Source organism: Geospiza fortis, unplaced genomic scaffold (genome assembly GCF_000277835.1).
Source record: "Geospiza fortis unplaced genomic scaffold, GeoFor_1.0 scaffold41, whole genome shotgun sequence".
NCBI lineage: Eukaryota > Metazoa > Chordata > Aves > Passeriformes > Thraupidae > Geospiza > Geospiza fortis.
In genome coordinates this window covers 21,082,580-21,102,582 of record NW_005054299.1, presented here as the reverse complement: position 1 = coordinate 21,102,582, position 20,003 = coordinate 21,082,580, and the positions used below count along the sequence as shown (strand labels likewise).

The 20,003-nt window shown below is 38.0% G+C and overlaps 1 protein-coding gene across 1 annotated transcript in view; it reads left to right on the top strand.

Annotated features, from left to right (window-relative positions):
- SFT2D1 (SFT2 domain containing 1) overlaps positions 1–18,946 on the top strand; it is a 19,405-nt gene extending 459 nt beyond the window's left edge. The window contains exons 2-8 of the mRNA XM_005416272.3: positions 5,963–6,049; positions 7,810–7,892; positions 11,291–11,372; positions 13,755–13,790; positions 14,547–14,605; positions 15,969–15,998; positions 18,149–18,946. Coding sequence (XP_005416329.2) covers positions 5,963–6,049; positions 7,810–7,892; positions 11,291–11,372; positions 13,755–13,790; positions 14,547–14,605; positions 15,969–15,998; positions 18,149–18,188 — 417 coding nt within the window. The 3' untranslated portion in view covers positions 18,189–18,946. The remainder of the gene's footprint in view (positions 1–5,962; positions 6,050–7,809; positions 7,893–11,290; positions 11,373–13,754; positions 13,791–14,546; positions 14,606–15,968; positions 15,999–18,148) is intronic.
- Positions 18,947–20,003: the final 1,057 nt, after the last annotated feature.

Here is a 20,003-nt window from a genome sequence, read left to right as displayed (position 1 = left end):
GCTGCTGCGCTCCCCCCGCCGCCTTCCCCCGTCCCCGGCCTGCGCACACGCACACCCCGCTTCCCGGTGCCTGGCAGAGCGGGGCAGGCAAAGGGCAGACCGAAGTTTGCGGCGTGCGCCGAGGGACGGGCGGTATGGGCAGCAGGCTCTGCCCGGAGGATGGGTTTTGGCCAGTTACTCATGTGTGAAGCTTTTGGCTGTATTGGTGGCTTGGGGTCCTTCGGTTTCTACAAGTTTTTCTTGTGCTTAAGCGGGGAGCAGATAACATACTATGCTCCTTTCCGGCCCGACTGAGTCTGCGATTCAATGTAAATTGCTTCTTCATTCCCTTATGTCCTTAAATTTGCAGAAACAAAGGTTTTGTTTAGACAAACATCGTTTTGTGTACATTCTGCTGAAGATACTTTTTGCTCCTTACTCCTTAAGTATAGTTTAGTTGTCCTATTTCCTTCCCACTATGTTCCTCATCGTCAGCAGTTTTTTTTTTGTTTCGTTTTTACTGTGTTTGAAGACCATACATTCCTGAGAACTAATCTCTAGGTTGAAGCAAAGCTGAGCATGCTTACAAAGAACCATTTATTCCTTTAGCTCGCTCTTAACTCATGTGACTGCAGGTCAAAGTGCCCCGCATCAAGGAATGTCTTGCTTGCTACTTGCAGCGTGCTGGAGCATGGAGGAGGAGGCTGGAATGTGGCTGGGATCTGAGCTGCGGCTGACAAACCTTGGGGAACCAGCACCAACTGAGCATGGCTGGGGTGATATTAGTTCTGGCAGCTTGCTGCTGGCATGCTTCACTTGGTTTTGCACCGAGTTGCCGTTGGTCTTCAAGGTTCATGAATTTGGCCTCTCTGCCACAGCAAAGCACCTAAATTGTGTGCACTGATTCTGGAAGCAGTGTAGAATCTTTGCCCTTTCACACCAGAACTGGCTGCCAGCATTTGGGAGGGATGCTTCACCTTCTGCTCTTCTCAGGATTATCAGAGAAATACTTACATCTCTGTTAATCTCAGTTCAGTTCCAAGAGAATTGATTATTCTGCCATCACCAGGCACATTTCACACAAGGCACATGATAGTGGCATAGACTTTTCCTTTACTTGGTGCTGTGATAGTTGTTGTAAAATGGCAATCAGTAGATAAATGCCTACATATTTAATGCTTTTATATTTAACTTTTATATCTTGAGGAGAGAACTCAGCTAAGAATGTGTTTAGTTTTGTAAATGTCAGTAATTAAACTCTATAGGATTTTACTATTGCATGGAATGATACTGTTATAGCTAGAAAATACTTAAAATAAGAAAAATCTGCCTATACTTAAAGCCTGTCCAGTACATGGTAGAAGAAAACTTATAAATGTGTCTTTGGAGTGTCATTCTGAGGTGAACCAGAAAGATCTTTAAAATAAATAAATACCCTTGACTTAAAAAAAAAAACCCTCATGTGTTTAGTCAGGCAGTTTCTCAGTTGTATTTTTTCTCTCAAGGTAGCAATGTGTTTGTAGAACAGTGGAAATCAAGCCACTTTTTAGAGAGGAAATTCATATGTGACCTTGAGTAAAGCTAGAGCTGAGTGGTGCTGACTATTTTTAAAGTGTTTGTATTAGAGCAAAAAAAGTATGTGCACCCATGCAGAGAGGAACACTTGGTAAGAGGTGGAGCTGTGAAAGAAAGTGTGAGGTTATGCATTGTGCGTGTAAAATCTTCAGCTGTTTCCATGATCTTTCTGGAGACAAGTCATGTGTTTGGCTGAAAACAAAGGCCCTCTCTTTGGAATATCTGATAGTTGTGTAATAGCCATCATATGGTTCATGTCCATAGATATCTCTGGATTCTTTCCCTTGGTTTTTGCAGAACTGTTATCATGAAGTCACAAGCCATTCCTCCTAAGTGGAAGACGAGTCTATAATGAAAGAACTGTGTGATGATTCAGTGAAGTCTTTCTGTATTTTCTAAACTCTTCAGATGACCAGCTGTTGTTTCTTGCTGCAATTAGATCCATTATTCTAAATATATTAAAAAAAAAGGAATTAATTACCAAAAATATCAATAATAAATGTAGCAATGTGATGATGTTTTTAGGGCAGCATTATGCTGTTTAGTTTTATCAACACCAAAACTAATGTCAAAGCAGTCCATGTGACACGTTGGATGTTGTATGAAATCTGACAGTTGCTTAAAGCACTCAATAAGATTTCAACAGAGGAATAGACCAGGTATTTCTTATATTTTTATAAGAAATTGTATATTACGTTTCTTATAATACATTTCTTATATTTCATTTCTTATGTTACGCTTCTTGTGTTTTAATCTCAACTGGTGATAGAAATACATATAAGGAAGCCTGTTAGGGAAAGATGAGAATATTATAAATATATATATTGTTTCACTGTGGATTAGAAACTCAATTCTGCCAATTTACTCAATGTTTCTTTGAATTTTCTCCATTACTTGCATATTTACCATTGAGATAAGATGTAATTGTTAACTTCTAGATTAGTAAAATAAAGTGGTTCTGTTTGCCCATGTGGAAAACTGTTATAAGATCATTAATATATGGGGGCGCCTAGGTGGATGTTCAGAGCCACAAGAACTATTTATTTTTGATCAAAAGCAGCCTTGTGGATTATCATTCATACTGTTTATTGTGTGTCTATTGTAAACTCTTCAGCAGTGATGCTGTTATTGCAAACCTGTTCCTTATGTTTCAGAAAGTCTCCATTCCAGATTCGGGTTTCCACTTGATGTTTCCTCTTGATTTTTGGAAGTCTTGGTAATTTCTTTCATATACTATTGGCTTGAAATAGCCTGTGAATAAAAAGCTTCTTGTCCAGAAGATTGGCATTAAAGCTTAGCAATAGGATTCCTTTTGTTGATTTCAGTTTAATTTTGATTTTTTTTCTTAGAAACAAGCTGATAAGCAGTATAGCAAGAAGGGTTGTGTTTTACAGTGTTTTGCCACCACTACTGTTCTCCACACAAACTACAGATGTGGAACGTGCCTGGAAAGTTTTTCATCCTCCTAAGTAAAAGTTTTTGCTTATGCAAATACCATAGACTGCAATGACAACTCTTTTTATCTGAAATCTGGGATTAGCTGTATAACTTATGTCAGACACACAAAAAGAATCTTTAGCACCTTTGCATTGTTTCCTGCTTTTGTTGCAAGGGCAGCTTAGACTTCCTTTTCCTTCGGGTTCTTAGTCTGTGTTACCTCAGGGTGTCCCATGGTCCCTGGTGTAGAAATTCCTGCCTGCAGCACAGGGTTCCTGCACTGTCAGGTCCTCAGCTTCTAGAGTGAGCCTGGCATTTGAGCACAAGCTGGTGTCTGGTTTACACAGTTGAACTGTGTATCTGCAACTCAACTTTTGCAGCAAGGTGCTTCTCTGCAGCAGTGAAACAGGCGTCTTGGACAGGCAGTGAGTTCCATTGCTTCTGTGAAACCCAAAAAATAGAAATTGTAGAATATCCTGGCTTGGAAGGGACCCACAAGGACCATTGAGTCCAGCTCCTGGCTCTGCACAACACCATCCCCAAGAGTCACATCCTGTGCTTGAGAGCATTGTTCAAATGCTTCCTGAACTCTCTCAGGCTTGTGCTGTGACCACTTCCCTGGGAGCCTGTTCCAGTGCACAGCCACCCTCTGGATGAAAAGCCTTTTTCTAATATCCAGCCTAAACCTCCTTTCACAGCTTCAGCTGTTCCCTCATGTCATGTCACTGGTCACCACAGATAAGTGATCAGTGTCTGCCGCTCTGCTTCCTCTCATGAGGAAGCTGTAGTGAGGCCTCCCCTCAGTTGCCTTAAGTATTAGGGACTAAGAAAATGTATTACCAGATCCCCAGTTTCAGGATTTCAAACTGTATTAAATAGGTTCAGCTTGACAGTATAAATTGTGACATCATTGGCAATGGTTGGAAGGATGAGCCTTCACTTTAATACCATGTAATGTATTTAGTCTTATTATTACACAGAATTCACTGGCAGCCCTAATGCCACAACTTATCTTCCTGTAGTTCATGTGCATATATTGTCAGTTTTTAAGAATTAAATCCATAAAATGCATCAAACTTTTTGGTGTTTGTGGTAATTTTTGCTCCAAGCCTTTGTGTGGTTCTCTTATTTCTTGTGCTGGATTTTTTTTGTTTGTTTGGTTGGTTTGTTTTGTTTTTTGTTTTGTTTTTATTTTCTCACCTCTTAACTGTTAGGGATTTAACTGGAGATAAAGCTGTTTTCACATTTATTTGAAGAATGAAGTCTCCTGGTAGTCACTTCAGGAGCACTGTCAGATAATAAGATTAGAAGTAGAAGAGCAGTAAGTGGCAGCAATGACCTGATGCACCTGAATAAACAATTTCTCTTCATCCTTTCCCTGTTTTCTAGGCAATCTGAAATGTGTGTGCTGGGTTTACTGATATTATTGGCCTATCTACACTTCATTTCTGAACACAGATGGAAAGGATTTTTACTCTTTATTTGCGTGTGTATGTATGCTTGTGATTAGTTGTATGAATAGGTGTAACTAAGGGCATGATTGAAATGAGTGTCTTTAGCTGTTCCTACTCTTCTTAAAAATGCAGGCATTCAGGACTCTGGCTGTCAAATATGATTTAAAATACTAAATGATCATTCAGTTACTGTTTTTGTCTGGTTTTTTAATGCATACATAAGGATAAAGTGTTGGACCTAGCAAGGTAAGCTGCATCTTCCAACCTTTGGGAAGTTCTGTCATCACAGCACCTGTATGTGTGTGTGCATGTTGCAGTTTTTTATTAAACTAGATACAGATTCCTCATTTGTACAAATGTGAAATTATTCTAAGCAATAACCAGATTTCCTTGGTTAGCTTACCACTGCCTGAAAGAGAAATTTCTCAGGAGATAAGGAGGGATATCAGACTCATTGGCTGAGGAAAGTATATAATATATATTTGGTTAATAAGTCTGATTAAAATACCTGTTGACTAAATAACAGGAGAGCAAGTTTGCCTGTGACAGCTGAACAAGTAGGAAAGTTGTTCATTTAAAGTAATTTTATGTAAGCTGAAGCAACACTTCACTTAATAGGCCAGTTTAGAACAGAAAGTACATTTAATTATAGTGACCTGGAGTAAGATGAAATGCATTGTTCTTACAGCGTGGGTGGAGATGAGCTGAGCATATCTAACAAATCACTTCTGCTGAAAGGGGCCTTTCTGCCAGCTACATGGCCCTGCCTCTTTCCTTACATCAGCCCTGCTGCTTTTCTGACGGTTTGCAGAGCTGGCTTGGCTCATTAGCCAAGTCATCAGAATAGAAGGAACACTAATTCTGTTCTCATGTCAGGAGTTGTGTCAGGTAGCTCAGCTCATTAGGTCCTGGAGTCACTCTGGAGAAGCAGGAAGTGAAATATTCCCTTTCAGCAAGTTAGCTTAGTCTGATGAGACAAACTGTGTTAATTTGCCTACACCTTCAGGACGGTAATTGGAAGAGAAATTGGAGTTGTAATGCTTGCAGTGGATACTGGCATTTGTATGTATGAGGGATCCTCTCTAGTAACAGGAAAAGGTGGTAATGTCTATAGGAACCTACAGTGTTGCACAAATGAATTCATTCCTTTGCAAATTGCTGGAAGGTCCATTCATTCTTTTGCTTTGGTACACCTGTGACTATTTTCAGTTGTGTGGTGATTAAAAAAGTGTGTTTGAAAGTGAAGCAGCGTTGCTTGCATGCCAGGATATACCTTTATGGGTTTTGTCTTTTTTGTTTGTTTGTAAATATGTTTCCATATGTTCCAGATTGATAATATGATTTTGTGATATGAAAGAATTAATACACAAATAACTGTTAAGCAAGGTAAAATAATTCTTTCTGGCTAAAAGTTACTTTGTTTGAAATTAAGGGCTTCAGTGGTAGAGAAAAAATTGTCCTTTAGATTGTTCTAAACTGGGTTTGTAATATCCTCTTTTTCCTCCCTTCTTATTAAGGTCCTTGATGCCTCAACACTCAGCTTTGGAACTCGAGTCAGATGGTTTGCCATATGCTTTGTTGCTGGCATTTTATGTTCTTTTCTTGTAAGTAAAGTTATTTTTTCCTTGGACTTTATTATTGTTCTACAGTTAAACCTCATTAATATTCCTCTTTTATGTGTGATTCTGTGTTTGCTTTATCCTGCATTCTAAATTTTGTGTGCTTTTATTTAACTGGACATTAAATGTATAACTGGCTATTGATCTCTAAATTATGATTTTGGCCATTTTTCTTCCAATTACAGAAGTGGGCATTTTTACTGTAGCCTAATACATTTTCTTACTAAAAGGTTTGAACACTGACAAAATATGCTCTATTTTTGTAACTGGTGTATTAGGAAAGAGGTGTGTACCCATCTTATTTTTTTTCTCTCTAATAAAAGGAAAAGAGACAGGGGAAGATTGAAAGGTTTTTAAAGTCTGAAGAAACCACAAGTGTAGCATGTCACACTCAACAAATCAGTGGGTGTGGTTGTGTGTTGACACTTGAAAAACCTGCTGCACTCCTGGTGGTTTTACAGTCAGCAAATCCTGTGTTCATTCCTGAGCTTTAGAGGCTGGCAGAAGTCTGCAGCCTGCAGTTAAGAGTTGAGATCTATTAATTGCTTGGTTCTGTCAAAATCTGACACAGGTAACTTGCACAAGAAGGCAGTTTTTCAGCTGCATGGAAACTCCCAGAAACAGCTGAAGAAACATTGGGGAAGTCCTTTTCCTCCTCTGTTTTCCTTCCTCCCTACCCCTGCTTCCTCCCTCCCTCTTTCTTCCTCTTTTCCTTTCTCTTCGCCACAGATTTGCACTGAAATTGCAATTGGGTAGAATGCTGTTGCTTTTTGGTTTGGTTGGGTTTTTTCAGGACTCAGTGTACAGATCACAGTTTGTTTTGCTTCTAGTGGAGGCTTTCTTTAGGCTCTGACAGGCTGAGAAAGTTGGGTCTGTACAGCCTGAAGAAGAGAATGTTGTGTAGAAACCTCATAGCAGCCTTCCAGTATCTGGAGGGGGTCTGCAGGGAAGCCAGGAAGGGGCTCTTCATTAGGAGCTGTTGTGACAGGACAAGGAGTAATGGGTACAAATTGAGAACAGGGATATTTAGGTTAGATATAAGGAAGAAATTCTTGATTGTGAGGCACTAGAACAGGTTGTCCAGAGAAGCTGTGGATGCCCCATCCCTGGCACTGTTCAAAGCCAGGCTGAATGGGGCTTTGAGCAGCCTGGTCTAGTGGGAGGCTGTATCTAGGTGATCTTTTCAGGTCCCTTTCCTATAGTTCCTTTCTTCCTCATCATCATAGGGAACTGTGATCAGCAGAAGGCTTCAGATTTTTTTAAGTTGAGTGGAAAGAAGAGATTCCTGGAAGTGTTCTAAAATGTTTCTATTCAGCCTCAGTGTGTATTTAAGCTGCAAGTCTAAATGGTTGATTGGAGGAGAAAGGAGATGGTGAATATTAGTGCAGCTTTATGACATTTTATCTGGTGTGCAGAGGTGTAGGATGTACAGTGGGGCATTGTAACAAAAGTGGAAGTGTTGTGAAATAGGATATAATGTGTTCAGTAATAAATGTGTTCAGTAATATAAATAAACTGCCTAGTTGTAAAAATACCCACAAATCCAGTGAACCAACACATTGTTTGCCAGCAGGTGGCAATAGAAGTGTGCTGGGGAGTGATTGCTGCAACTCTGAGAACTGTGTGCTCTGCTAGTGTATGTCAGAATTATGTTCCTAGTAGTATGAAATTGTATTTATGCACTATAAAATCTGAATAAATTGAATTAACTAATTGCAAACGTGCCAATAACCTGTCTTTTATAGGGAACAGCATTGCTATGGCTCCCAAAGGGAATCAAACTTTTTGCAGTGTTTTACACCCTGGGAAATATTGCTGCTCTCGCCAGGTATGATTTCTTAGTTATTGGTTTCAGAAAAGTACTCTCCTTTTCAGCTACGTTTCCATTTGCTTTTACTCTAGAGTGCTGTCTATGTTGTGTGTAAACAACATTGTTTTATATTGAATGCTAATAACAAAAACTTGTTTGTTTTACAGTTTTGTTGTTTATCAGGTACCTTACACACAGTTACCTGTGTGTTTGTGGGCACATCACAACTGATATCTGAAGTATGAATAACAAATTGCTAGCTGAATGTTTTGTACTTTTTACATCTGAGTCCTTCTGCTAGGTACAGAAGTACCTCAGCTTCAGGAGCAAACTGGTAATGTGCGCTCTGTGTGGATACTTTGTTACTGGAAGGAGCTTTTTGCTTTCAACAGAGATATCATCCTGTTTCCAAGAAAATCTTCAAAAAGGAAACATTCAGGAAATCCTTATTTTGACTGTAAGGCTGAAGGCAGAATCTAACATTTGCTCATAGTGTATTTTTAAACTCTCTGATTCTTTGAAATATTCCACATAGCAGTCCTAAAAGATTTGCCTCTAGAAGGGGCCCTCTTAAGATTGAAAACTTTGCTTTCACAGTTTGAGAGACACATAAGAAACATAATGTCCCCAAGGTATTTTTAATTTATGTTTTTCCTCCTTCTCTTATTATCTTAGTGTGACTGAGGCATGGTTATGGGACTCAAACCCCATGGAGTCTGGTCTTGACTTTCATGGACTCTGACTTTAGTCAAGTAACTTAACTTTTGAGTCAAAGCATTATTAATCTGTTTAGAACTCATGTAATGGGGCATTAACATTTGAGAAATGTGAAGGTACTGCTTTTCCTCAACAAATATGCTAGGAGACAACAATGCCTATACTGGCTTTGAGTCTCAGTTGTAGAACTATTCCATCTCTTACCTAAAACAAGACAAAAAGTGAATGCTGGAGATAGGCAAAAACTTAGCCTTGCCTTTCTCTCCCTTATCTTACTCTTTATTCTTTGGTTTTGGCTTGGCGTGAGTTTTTTTGGTTGTGTTGTTTTTACCTGGTATTGGGTGTGTTTTCATTTCTTCAAATTAAATGAGCATTTTAGAAACTTAGTACTAATGAAGTCTAATTGAGTTAAGAGGAAAGTTTTTCCAGACTAGTATTTCTTTCAGGAGAATGCTGAAAATCTTTAGTCTGCACTCCAGCTAAAATTAGAAGAAAGAAGAGGCCCATTTTTCATTCAATACTCCTTTTGGATATAAAAAACAGGCAGCTGTGTTCTAAGAACAGTAGGAGATGACAATGAAGTCCCAAATTGACTAGCAGATTTAAACTTTTCCAGGCTTCTTTGCAAGTCTGTATTTAAACCAAAATGCAGTCACCACTCTTACTAGCCTGGTTAGTCCCCTCTAGCTTGTTTTTACTATTGTTTTCTAACCATGCACATGAAAACAATGATACTTACTTGATTGTTCTCAGAGATGATGAATGTGTCTCTACAGAATGGTGTATCTAAAAGAATTCTTCTGTTTAATTGGAGGATGTCCAGAATTTATTTCCAGCCTTTTTTTCTGCTCCACAGGGTATCTCTTCTCATCTCTGGTGCAGCTCTTGTGATGTCGGTCTTCTCAATATGAGTCAGATTACAAACAATGAATTTTACTTTCTATATTTTTTCTGCCTACTTTTATGTGGCCAAAATGTAATTCCTTTTTACTACTTAATTTTCCTCATCACTATCCTTCCACCAGCTAACTAATATTTTCTTCTAGTTCTTCATGTCCTCTTTTTTTTGGTCGTAATTTAATTTCATGGCTCAGCAGAGAAGATGAAAAAATACTGAGAAGAAATTAGTTTGGATTGCAGTGAATATAAAACTTTTCTTTTTCTATTGAATTGTGAAAACCTTTTTTCATTTAATATGGACATTTGAAGTCTGTCTCCATAAGATAAAAAATATGAAGGAGATACCTGTGCAAAGTTGCTGGTAGGAGAACGTTTGGATGTAGAAGATTGAGTTTTATTTGCTGCCTGGAATGTGGATTCCCATATTTCTTCTGTCATAGAAGGCTTATGATTGGTTTCAGGAGGAAGCTCTATCAAATTCTTTCCAGCTTCATTTCATATACAAAAAGAATTACTAGAAAAGGAGTTAGACTAGGTTTTCTGCTCTGTAGTAAAGCATTCAGACCACCACAAGATTACAGACATTAGAACTCTCTCATTAAAATTGTTGTGTTTTCTACAAAGCAGAATGACAAGGAAGAAAGAGGCTCATCTCAAATATTTGAAGAGAAATACTCCTGAGGTTGTGAACTCTTAGTTCAGATGGCATTTCTTTGCATAAAAAGGTGCAGCATGGGGTGTTGCTGATGGTTTTCATTCTCCCTTCTAGTTAACTACAGAGTAGAAAAAAGCAGGAGGATTAATACAAACTACTGAACTTTTTCTGCCTTTTTGCTTGCTGAGTTTGACTAAAAGAGGTAGAATCCCTGTAATCTTGATTGTAGCTACTTGCATTCTGCCTGGGTTAAAATACGTATTATTAAACAAAAAAATTTCTACAGTAGGTTGGTCTTTGTAATCTTGACATTATTTTGGCAAGTCAGTTGTTAAAACAGCTTCAACACAAAATTCACTGGACTTCAACTTGATAACTCTGCTATACGTAAAATGTTTTGTTTTGGTACTGTAAAAAGCTCTAACCACGATATTTTTCCTATTATGTTTCCTGAAGTCTTGGATATGATCTCATTTACTTCTGCAATTGAGTTTGCTCTTTATTTATAAATGGCATTCAGCTTTTTTTTTTCTATTATGGTGCTTGCCATCTTAAAATAACAATCAAAACATCTTTGACCACCCACCCATCTCTAAATTCATGTAGAGCTACTTATAGTCATAGTTCAATCTCCCCCCATTTAGTATCTCTTAACATGATTTAAATTTAACTGTAACTGCACTGCTTTCTTAATCGTCTTTATTTATAAATGGCATTCAGCACATCAAGCAGATTATTCATTGAAATGTGTTTTTTCTTATTTGGTGGAAGAGTTCATAAAAACTGATTTGCTTCTATGCTCTTCTGTTATTCCTTAAGTATATCCTTGTCACACTCTGTCCTCTCTTATCTCAACCAATATAAGTGTTCTTGTATTTGCCTGTTACTTTTTTTTTTCACTATGGTAATATTTTGGAAAGAATTTCGTGACCAAGGGTGACTCATAAACTGTTTCCAGGGCTAAATTCATAGAGTATTTCACCTTCTGTTCTAGTTAGTCTCTGTTGCTAAGCACTGAAATATCTTTTTTTAAAACCTTTGTAGTCATCTATCTGTTGGAAAACTGGTTAATTACCTACTGCCTTTTAGAAAGAGTTATTTGAAAATTATTTACAATTTGTTTTGGTCTTTTATCTCCTATTAGCACGTGTTTCCTGATGGGGCCATTGAAGCAACTGAAAGCAATGTTTGATCCAAAACGATTAATAGCTACGATTGTGATGTTGGTAAATATAGTATCTTTCTTTCCTTTTATTAAAAAGTTTTCCTTTAGCCTCAAAGCTAAATCTGATGCTTTTCTAAAGGAAGGTTATTTCTCAGTCTGCCTCTTCCTTCTGCAGAGAAATGATAGTCAAGCTGTTAAGCTCTGTATGTCACAAAGATCATCTAGCTCCTTTCTCTGAACGAACGTGTGTGTTTTTGTTGTTTATGATTTTTTAATTAATCATTTGGAGTAAAATGTTCCTTATGAAATCTTTCTTAGTAAATGCTAATGGCAGGTTAATTATTTTTAATTTATTTTCTATAATATTTTCTTCAAGAACAAGGGGAGAGACTTTTTTAGCTACTATGGCCGCCAAGTGTAGCTTGACAGTTGTTTTTTGGCTGCAGTTGGTCTGTAAAGGTCAGTGGTTCAGCACTTCCAAAGCAAAGGAGAAAATTAATTTATTTCCCCCAAGTCTGGGAGGCCACATGTTCAGCTTTGAGATTCTCCATTGTGACATCCCTGGCTCCTTTACTTTCACGACCATCATTTTTTCTTCCAGAAGGATGGGAAAAACCTTCTCCCCAATATCAGAATTCCCATCCCAAATCTCTATATTAGGTAGTTAAAACAACTTTCTCCCCTTGCTGCTTCTCTGCTTAATACTTTTCTGTCTTACTCCTACTGATTTGTTTCAACTTTGATTTTTGAAATGTAGTTGGCTTTCCTATTCTCTCTATCATATAACTTGTTTTTCTAGTTTAGTGAGCAAGAAAATCTTCATAAATTCTTTCTGGATGGCTGTCATTTAGAGGTTGCATGTTCTTCCTCTCGCACACCCACATAAAAAATAGTTATAATCTCTTTTGAGAAGCTTATGTTTGCCCCTGTCTTTTGGGGAAGTCACTTGATCATTGCTTGGACTCTGCTTTGTTCTACAGAGGTTTGTTTTGTTTTGTTTGAGTGTTCTTGTTTTGTTCTGTCACTATTTCCAACTCATACCAGGTTACAAGTCCTAGGAAGGGTACATTTTGTAGGCATGAATTAAAAATGTCCAAGAATATCTCCAGTTCTGCTAGGGTCTGTATTTGCTGAGCATAAATTCTTTAACACTTTACAGCTGTGGGCTTTTTCCAAAGAAGCTGAGAGCCTAAGCTAGACACTTAAAACAGCAGGCACAAAAATCATTTTGCTCTGATGATCCTGTCATCCACTGTGCTCAGACATGGTGACAAAGAAAATAACTTGCTTTGAAGGCTGTAAAAACAAAACACATCTGGGAAATGGAAGGAGAGCAGAGCACATATCAGAGACATACCTGTGCAGAGAGGCTACTAGCAAAGTTGGGAAAATGAGAATGAAAGGTTTCATCTAATAGTGAACATGAACATAGGATGAGAGCCAAGACTTTTAGTATGGAAATTTCAGTAAAACACAGAAGAACTGGTAAATTTAAAGTTTTGAAAACTGTGGATGAATTTGACTGTTTTAATCCCCATGCTAACACAAAGCTAGAATTGTAGGCAGTTCAGGAGTCACAGATGTGTTTGGAAAATTTCAAGCGTGTATTACTTTTCTTTCTTTCAATAAAATGCCAACAAATTTTTTTTCAAGTGAAAATTGATTTTTGGTTTTGTTCTGTTTTGTACTATGTGTAATGAAAAATGGAGGAAGCCAGATAAGATCTAGTGGAAAAGTTTTAAGTGATGGTTAGGCTTGCACAAATGGAGTGATTATTTGGCATAGTAAACTATATCATTGTAATGTTCCATCCAAAGTGTTTAAGTACCTCAAACAAAGCTTAATGTGAGCTTTTTCACTGTACCTGAGGCAGCTGCTCCCTAGTGGATTCTTCATTGGTGTCAGAAGATGAAAAAGCACTGGCAGATGAGGCATAGCCTGTATTTGCCAGATCCTGTAATTGAGAATGGATGTTTTTAATAAAGGGTTGTTGGTAGCGATGCACACATCTTTCTTGTCAGAGACAGGTGTTATGAATACCAGGTTCAAAATGATAGTATGTAGTGAAATAAGAGAGTAGCAGTTACCAGACTTCTTGATTCCTTTCAGTAAAGCTTTATCTTCTAAGCCCACCTCTTAATAGAACCAACCAACAAATATGGGTGCGCGCACCGGCTTATACTCCTGCTGCTTCCTCAAGTCAGCTCCTGCCATGTCTTCCTTTCAAGACCTGTCCCAGCCCTTCTGGCCATGTGTACCTCATACTATGCTTTGAAAAATACCATGGAGTTCATGATATAGTCACTGTGAGACAGCCTTTATTTCATAAGTCAATTTTAAAGTGCTGATTGCCCATTGAAAACATGGGAGTGGTTACTGTACTTTCTTCATGGTGTATTTGAGTATTCATTTTTTTTTTCTTTGTCTCTCCTTCTCACCCCAGCTTTGCCTAATATTGACTCTGTGTGCTGTATTCTGGGTAAGTGAGAATACTTTTTTTTCTAAAAAGCAATCTGAGTTGGTTAGTTTATTAATTGTATTGTAGCTTTAAGATACAGTTCAGGGGTGAAGGAAAGGTGAACTCGTGTGTGGTGTTTTTGTTGTTGGCTGCAGTGTAGCTCAGGTGGAGTGATGAGCCTGCTGGCTGTAAAAGCATATGCATCCTTCCACCTGCATGTGATGTAGATGAGAATGCAAAATCTAGAGTATTGGGTTCAGTCTGCAGACCTCTAGAATAAAAGCGAAGAAAACCAAGCTCAAATATTGTTTTGTTTCAGTGATGCATATTTATGTCAGAAAACACCAGAGAGTGTATAGCTGTCTGCAGAAGCCATGGATACAGAATATTAAGCTGGTTAAGACAACAGAAAAAAACCAGAAGTATCTTCAGGCATCTTGGTTGAAAACTAACTGTAGTTGCATTCCATAGAAGTAAATATCTTACTGGAATGAACTTCCATATTTGCAGAAGTACAGTGATGTGAGTGAATGTTAACACTGATGTTGTTAGGTGTTTCCGAAGCTAGAAAAGGTTTACATAACATGATGCTAATGGAGCGATGGATAAAATGAATGGAGAGTTGTTGGGAAAGAAACAGCAAACTAAGGCAAGGAAATTTAGGCATTGTCAGTCTGCTCTATTCTTGATTGATCAGTCTGTGCCAATTGCTTGCAATATAGACTGGTGTGGTGCAAAATGAACTAATTTGCAGTATTTGGGTTTTTTTTTGTTTAGTGGAATAAAAAAGGTTTGGCGCTGTTATTCTGCATATTGCAGTTCTTGGCAATGACCTGGTAAGATTCTTAAAATTCCTTTTAATTTCTTCTCCTTGCCCCTACACCCGCATGATTATAAACCTATATATATATGATTCACATATAAGTGTGCCCAAATGCTAGCCTCAATCTGTTTTTTCTCAGCTGGGTTGTGTAACTCCAGCAAAATCTATATTCAATCGTCTTGCAAAAATGGTAATTTGAAATATATTCTGCAATGTGTGAACTTATCTGAAGCCTTATGAAAGGAATACATATGCAAAAAAAATCGTCGGGCTTTTTCTGTATGTAGAAGTATACTCTCCTCTTTTTTGAATTCTAACGAGTTTTTGATTTTTGAAATGAAGGAAACTTAGAAACATTTTCATAGAGTACGTCCTGCCCCAGGAATATACTGGGTAAAGAGTAGGTGGATGTGAGAGGGTGAATTTAGTGCAGCAGGTGCTGTGATGGTGATGACCAGGAGCTCGGGGGCTGGGTTTGGCAGTGTGTGAGCACAGTCAGGTGAATGCTTGCAAGCCTGGCAGAAGTTCTAGAAGTTACTGCTTTTTCCACAGAGATATATACCCACTTGGTGTCCTTGTCCCAGGTGAATTACTTGGTGTCCTTATCCCAAGTGCTCACTCTCGGGCAGCCCAATGTGACCACAGTTCTTGCTTGAACTTGTCCTGAGTACACAGAGTCTGTGCTGAACGTGTGTCTGAGGACAAGGAACCATTTGTTCAGGACAGGGACTGCTGGGCATGGTGCTAGATAGAGGGAAGGCTCCTAGCTCAGACTGTGCTCTGTGTGTTTGCAGCAGACAGTTCACATTTGTTAAGTGTCCTGGGGTTTGATCAGGCTGAGCATGAGAACACAACACTGCCTGGAGGCTTGTGAGAAACAAGTTTCAGAGAATAATAGAATTGTCAGCTGAGTGTCACAGTTGTGGAGTATTATTCATCCTACAGCATGTATCTGTATTTAGTTACATAAATAATATGATTAGATGTATATTTGCATAGTAATTTAGATTGTCTTCTAAACTGGAAGAAGTTGTCTCTATCATCTGGAGTACCATTTTCACACAAATTTTCTATTCCTTTCGGATTTGGCAATAGTAAATCTGTTTTTTAAGTTCATGTGCAATGGAAGTTATGAACTACGTTAAAATAAAAAAAACTCAACCAAACAAAGAAAAAGTAAACCACCAAATCCATGTCACTGTTTATTTCTTGTCCAAACATGTCCTCTTTTCTCAGGTAAGCATTAAATTGAATAGGTAATCTTGTTTAAAATTTTGTTACAGTTGCTTTTATTAATCCTGGCCTAAAGTGAAATAATTTGGTTCTAGGAGAGACATGAACACTTTGCAAATATACTTTTTTTCTCTTTTTTTTAGGTATAGTCTGTCTTATATTCCTTTTGCAAGGTGAGTCTGCATAATAATTTCCGTCTTAACAAAAGTCAGTTACCTTTATGCTGGGGAAGGGCAAAAAGTACTTTATGTGTGTGGAAAAATATAACATGCTCCTTTTAATTTTTAGAAAATGGCATAGCTGAACTTAAAAGTCATGCTTAATATAAGCTTTAAATAGAAGTACAATACATAGTAATTCTCTTTAATGAATTTCTCTCTAGTTTCCACCACTGAAAATGAATCAAGGTGTTGTTTAAATAATGTCTCTAATGATTTAACATTACAGTGATGCAATAGTGACTTTTCTGGTACTAAAATTAAAGGTAACTTATGGAGCTGAGATCAAGTGGCAACTTCTGTTTCTATTTCTGAATTCTTCCATAATTTTTAGGAGGGGCAAAGGCAATGCTTTATTTTCATTTTGGCAAGCTCCTCTCTTTTCTTCCATTCTTGTGTGTACAAAAAGGGAATGAAAGCAGACCAAACACATAGTGAAAACACATGCAAGTAATCAAATGTAAGAAACTGTTTTTTCTATGATTCATGTAAAATGCAGTTTGGTCTTCCTGACAGTGGGGTTTTTTTAAAAAATTAAGCACTTCCATGTCCTTTAAGGAGGCTTGCTGTGGCAGAGGTGTGTCTAGCCCTTTCATCTGGTATTTTCCAGTAGCATTGCCAAAAAATCTGTTGTTTTTTTAAAGCTTCAGATATCATCTAGGAAGGACTTTTTAAAGATAGTTGTTGATAATTACAGTGAATAAAATAACAGCTCAAACTGTCGTTTTACTATTTCTGACAATTCAGATTAACCCAGACAAAAGTAGTATTCTGAATTCTTATAGGTCCACTGGCCATGAGACACTCTGAGTAGATTCATTCCTTTTTTTTTTTTTTGTCTTTTTTCTTTTTTTATGGCTTTCTCTGTAGAGGAAGCAAGTTGAGCTTCTGGTCTCTATGACTTTTTCTTCCCTATCAACAGTACTTCTAAGTTCTGGGCAGAAAAACATTAGGTTATATGCATCAGTTAATTTCTTTGGGTTTATTTATCTATTAGATTTTATGAGCCAAAAAACTGAATTTTATAGAGACTGCTTTTAGTAATACTGTGATTTCTTTAGGGATTGCTGAGTTATTTGCTTATGTGGAGTGATATGATAAATTTGTTATATAGACTGCCTTTCTTATGGGAACAATTATCTAAACCATGCTAAGTGCCAGGGAATAGTATTATGTCATTTGTTTAAAGTATGCATTTCTCTTGATTTCATGAAATTATCATTCCTTGGTTTAACTCTTTTCATGGTTTGCTCTTCAGAACATTTTACTTGTTCACAGGTTTGTTGGGGTGGGGGTTGTTGGTTTCTGTTTGTTTCTTCTTTAATTAATGGTAGCTCTCCTACTGGCCTGGCAACAAAAAGCCCCACTAAACCAGACCCAAATGAAAACAACAACAAATGCAACAAAACCAAAACCCATACAGCTAAGAGACTTTAAGGAGTGATGATAGTATGTTTCTTTGTTTTTGAAACTGACTAGCAACAGAATACAAATTCCACTCCATAGTAAGTTGGTTACTTTTCTGGGAAAAGGAAAAATAATGGAGACTAAAGCAAATGATCTGAGTGTAACAGTCAGAAAACAGTTTATTGTTGATTGAAAAAATGGAACCCTCCAGAACTTCCAAACCATAAGGCTGAACCAGCTCTCTCCATCCTGCACTGTGAGTGCACACTTCCAGCCCTTCAGCCTGTGCTTTATTTCCTGCACTGTGATGGTCCAGCCCCAGTGTGGCTTGGAGCCCTGGCAGTTGTGCCCTGCTGGGGACTGGGCGCTCCTCAGCTGAACCCTTGCTGGCAGCCTTATGTGAAATCGGGCTCTGCCTTTGCTCAGCCTCCCAGAGTGCTGCAGAGCACCTCCCAATGCTGTGTCTACATTTCAGCATGGCCTGCAATGCAAACAGCATGGAAACCTTGGCACTGACCTGGCCTGAGCCTGGCCTTTAGCTGGGGCAGTGGAGGCGCTCGCACACTGATCCTGCATTTGATCAGCTCTTGATATGTCTTTAGTTTCTGCCATATTTGTAATTTTAAATAGGTAATGGTTTAGATGTTTATAAGCAAAATAACAAATCTTAACTGACTTTTTTTTTTTCTTCTTTAAAGGGATGCTGTGATTAAATGCTTCTCATCCTGTCTGGGGTAAATTAAAACCAGGAACCACTGTCCACTTTAAAAGGCAACTTTTTTCCTCTGTAAATTTTGTTCAAAAAACTCTACTTTGCCGCTTCTGAAATACCCAGTAGCAGTTTAGTATTTTCCTTGCCTTTTGCACTTGGGAGATTAAATAATTTTTACTAGAAACAGTTTTTTAAATAAATTTGGAGAATTATTTGTGTTTACCCTGGAACTTCCAGGCTTTTTTCTAACAAGAAAGTACATTGAAGTACTTCATACAGAGTAGTTTTAGCACTACTTTGTATCCAGTAACAGTTTGTTCCCCAGTGGAGGCAAGTCACTAAGGCCTGGGTAGTATGCCTAAAGGTTTCATTTACAGTTCTGTCTAAAACTTGCAATGCGCCATTTATGTTTGTATATTATCCATTGTATGCTTTTCCAAAGACAGAGTTTTATAAACATTGTAAAGATTTGGAAGGTTGTAATTAACTGCTCCTTTGAAATGTCTATACATGTGCCTTATGGAAAAAACTTAATGAGAATGTGAAAGGAATGTTTAAAACTTGTTGGATTTTATTAAAAAAGTTGTATTTTAAATGTTTGGTTTTTTTTTTAAACTTTCATACCTAAATACTTTTTACTACAAGAACTTATGACTAATGTATAAATGGGACTTGTGAAATAAATTCATTTTAAAAGTGTCTAATACATTTTTATTTAGGAATCAACTATAGAGGGCTGAAAATTTCAGCATTACTCTTGAATAAAAATGAAAATATAAATGTTTGTATATGACTATATCCAATTTTGTTTGATAGATTTGCAGAAGTGACCTTAAAGGTTCTTTTAGTATTTAGACAAACTTTTCATTCTGACTTAATCTGGTACTCGATTTAAGTACTCTAACACTTTGCCTGGCTCCAGTAAGAGATTCTCATTTCTGATTTTTTCAGCTAAGGACTATCCAGTTATTCTGGAGCAAAGTTAAATCTTTAATGTTTGGTGAATATTATATTGCAGGAGGTTCTTTTTTGCACAGGATGGATGTGCTTACATATGTGTGTTCAAAACTGAGTTGGTTGGGATTTTTTCTTCTGTTGATCCACAAATCTAGAAGAAGGAATGGCTTTGGAAAGATGTGATCTGCAGTGTCAGGAAGGAGAAAACCTCAGTGTTTTTAGTATTCAGAGTTCAGGCTAAAGAGACAAATTGAGGTACAGTATGTTCCTGTTGAATATCAGTGCATGTTGCAAAACATAGCAACAACTTTTGGGGAAGCTGTGTACAGGGTGATTGCATTGTTTTGCAGCTAGACTTCCAACTAAGCCACGCCTTTTAACTGGTTAGTAACAATAAATTGCTCGGGAGGCATCCTCCCTGCTGGTGATAGCAGGGGGCAGGTAGTCCTGGCCTCACAGCAGGCCCTTGGGCTCACTAGTGCTGTGTGATGTAGGGACAGCTATTCCAACTCTGCCCACGGCCCTTGGGTGCTGAGGCACCCAAGGGTGAATTTTGGGTTCCTTTTAGTTTTCAGCTTGCATTGAAGAGGAAGCAGGATGTGTGTAGGCAGTGATGGGCATCATCGTGGAAGTGACTGCCCCTTCCCCAGTCGCTGCTGCTGACCTCAGCTGACTGGAAAGATCCCGTCCCATCCTGTGCCATCCCATCTCTTGTGCGCCAGGGCCAGGCTTTCATTTGCTCCAGAGCTGGTTTTGCCCATCACCCACCAGTTCTGGTGGTACACAACCACCTTCACTGTAGTCTTTAATTAGAGTTACATTGGATATTCAAAATTTATTTATTTACTTATCCACTATGGTGGATTCACCATTCATCTGTTAAC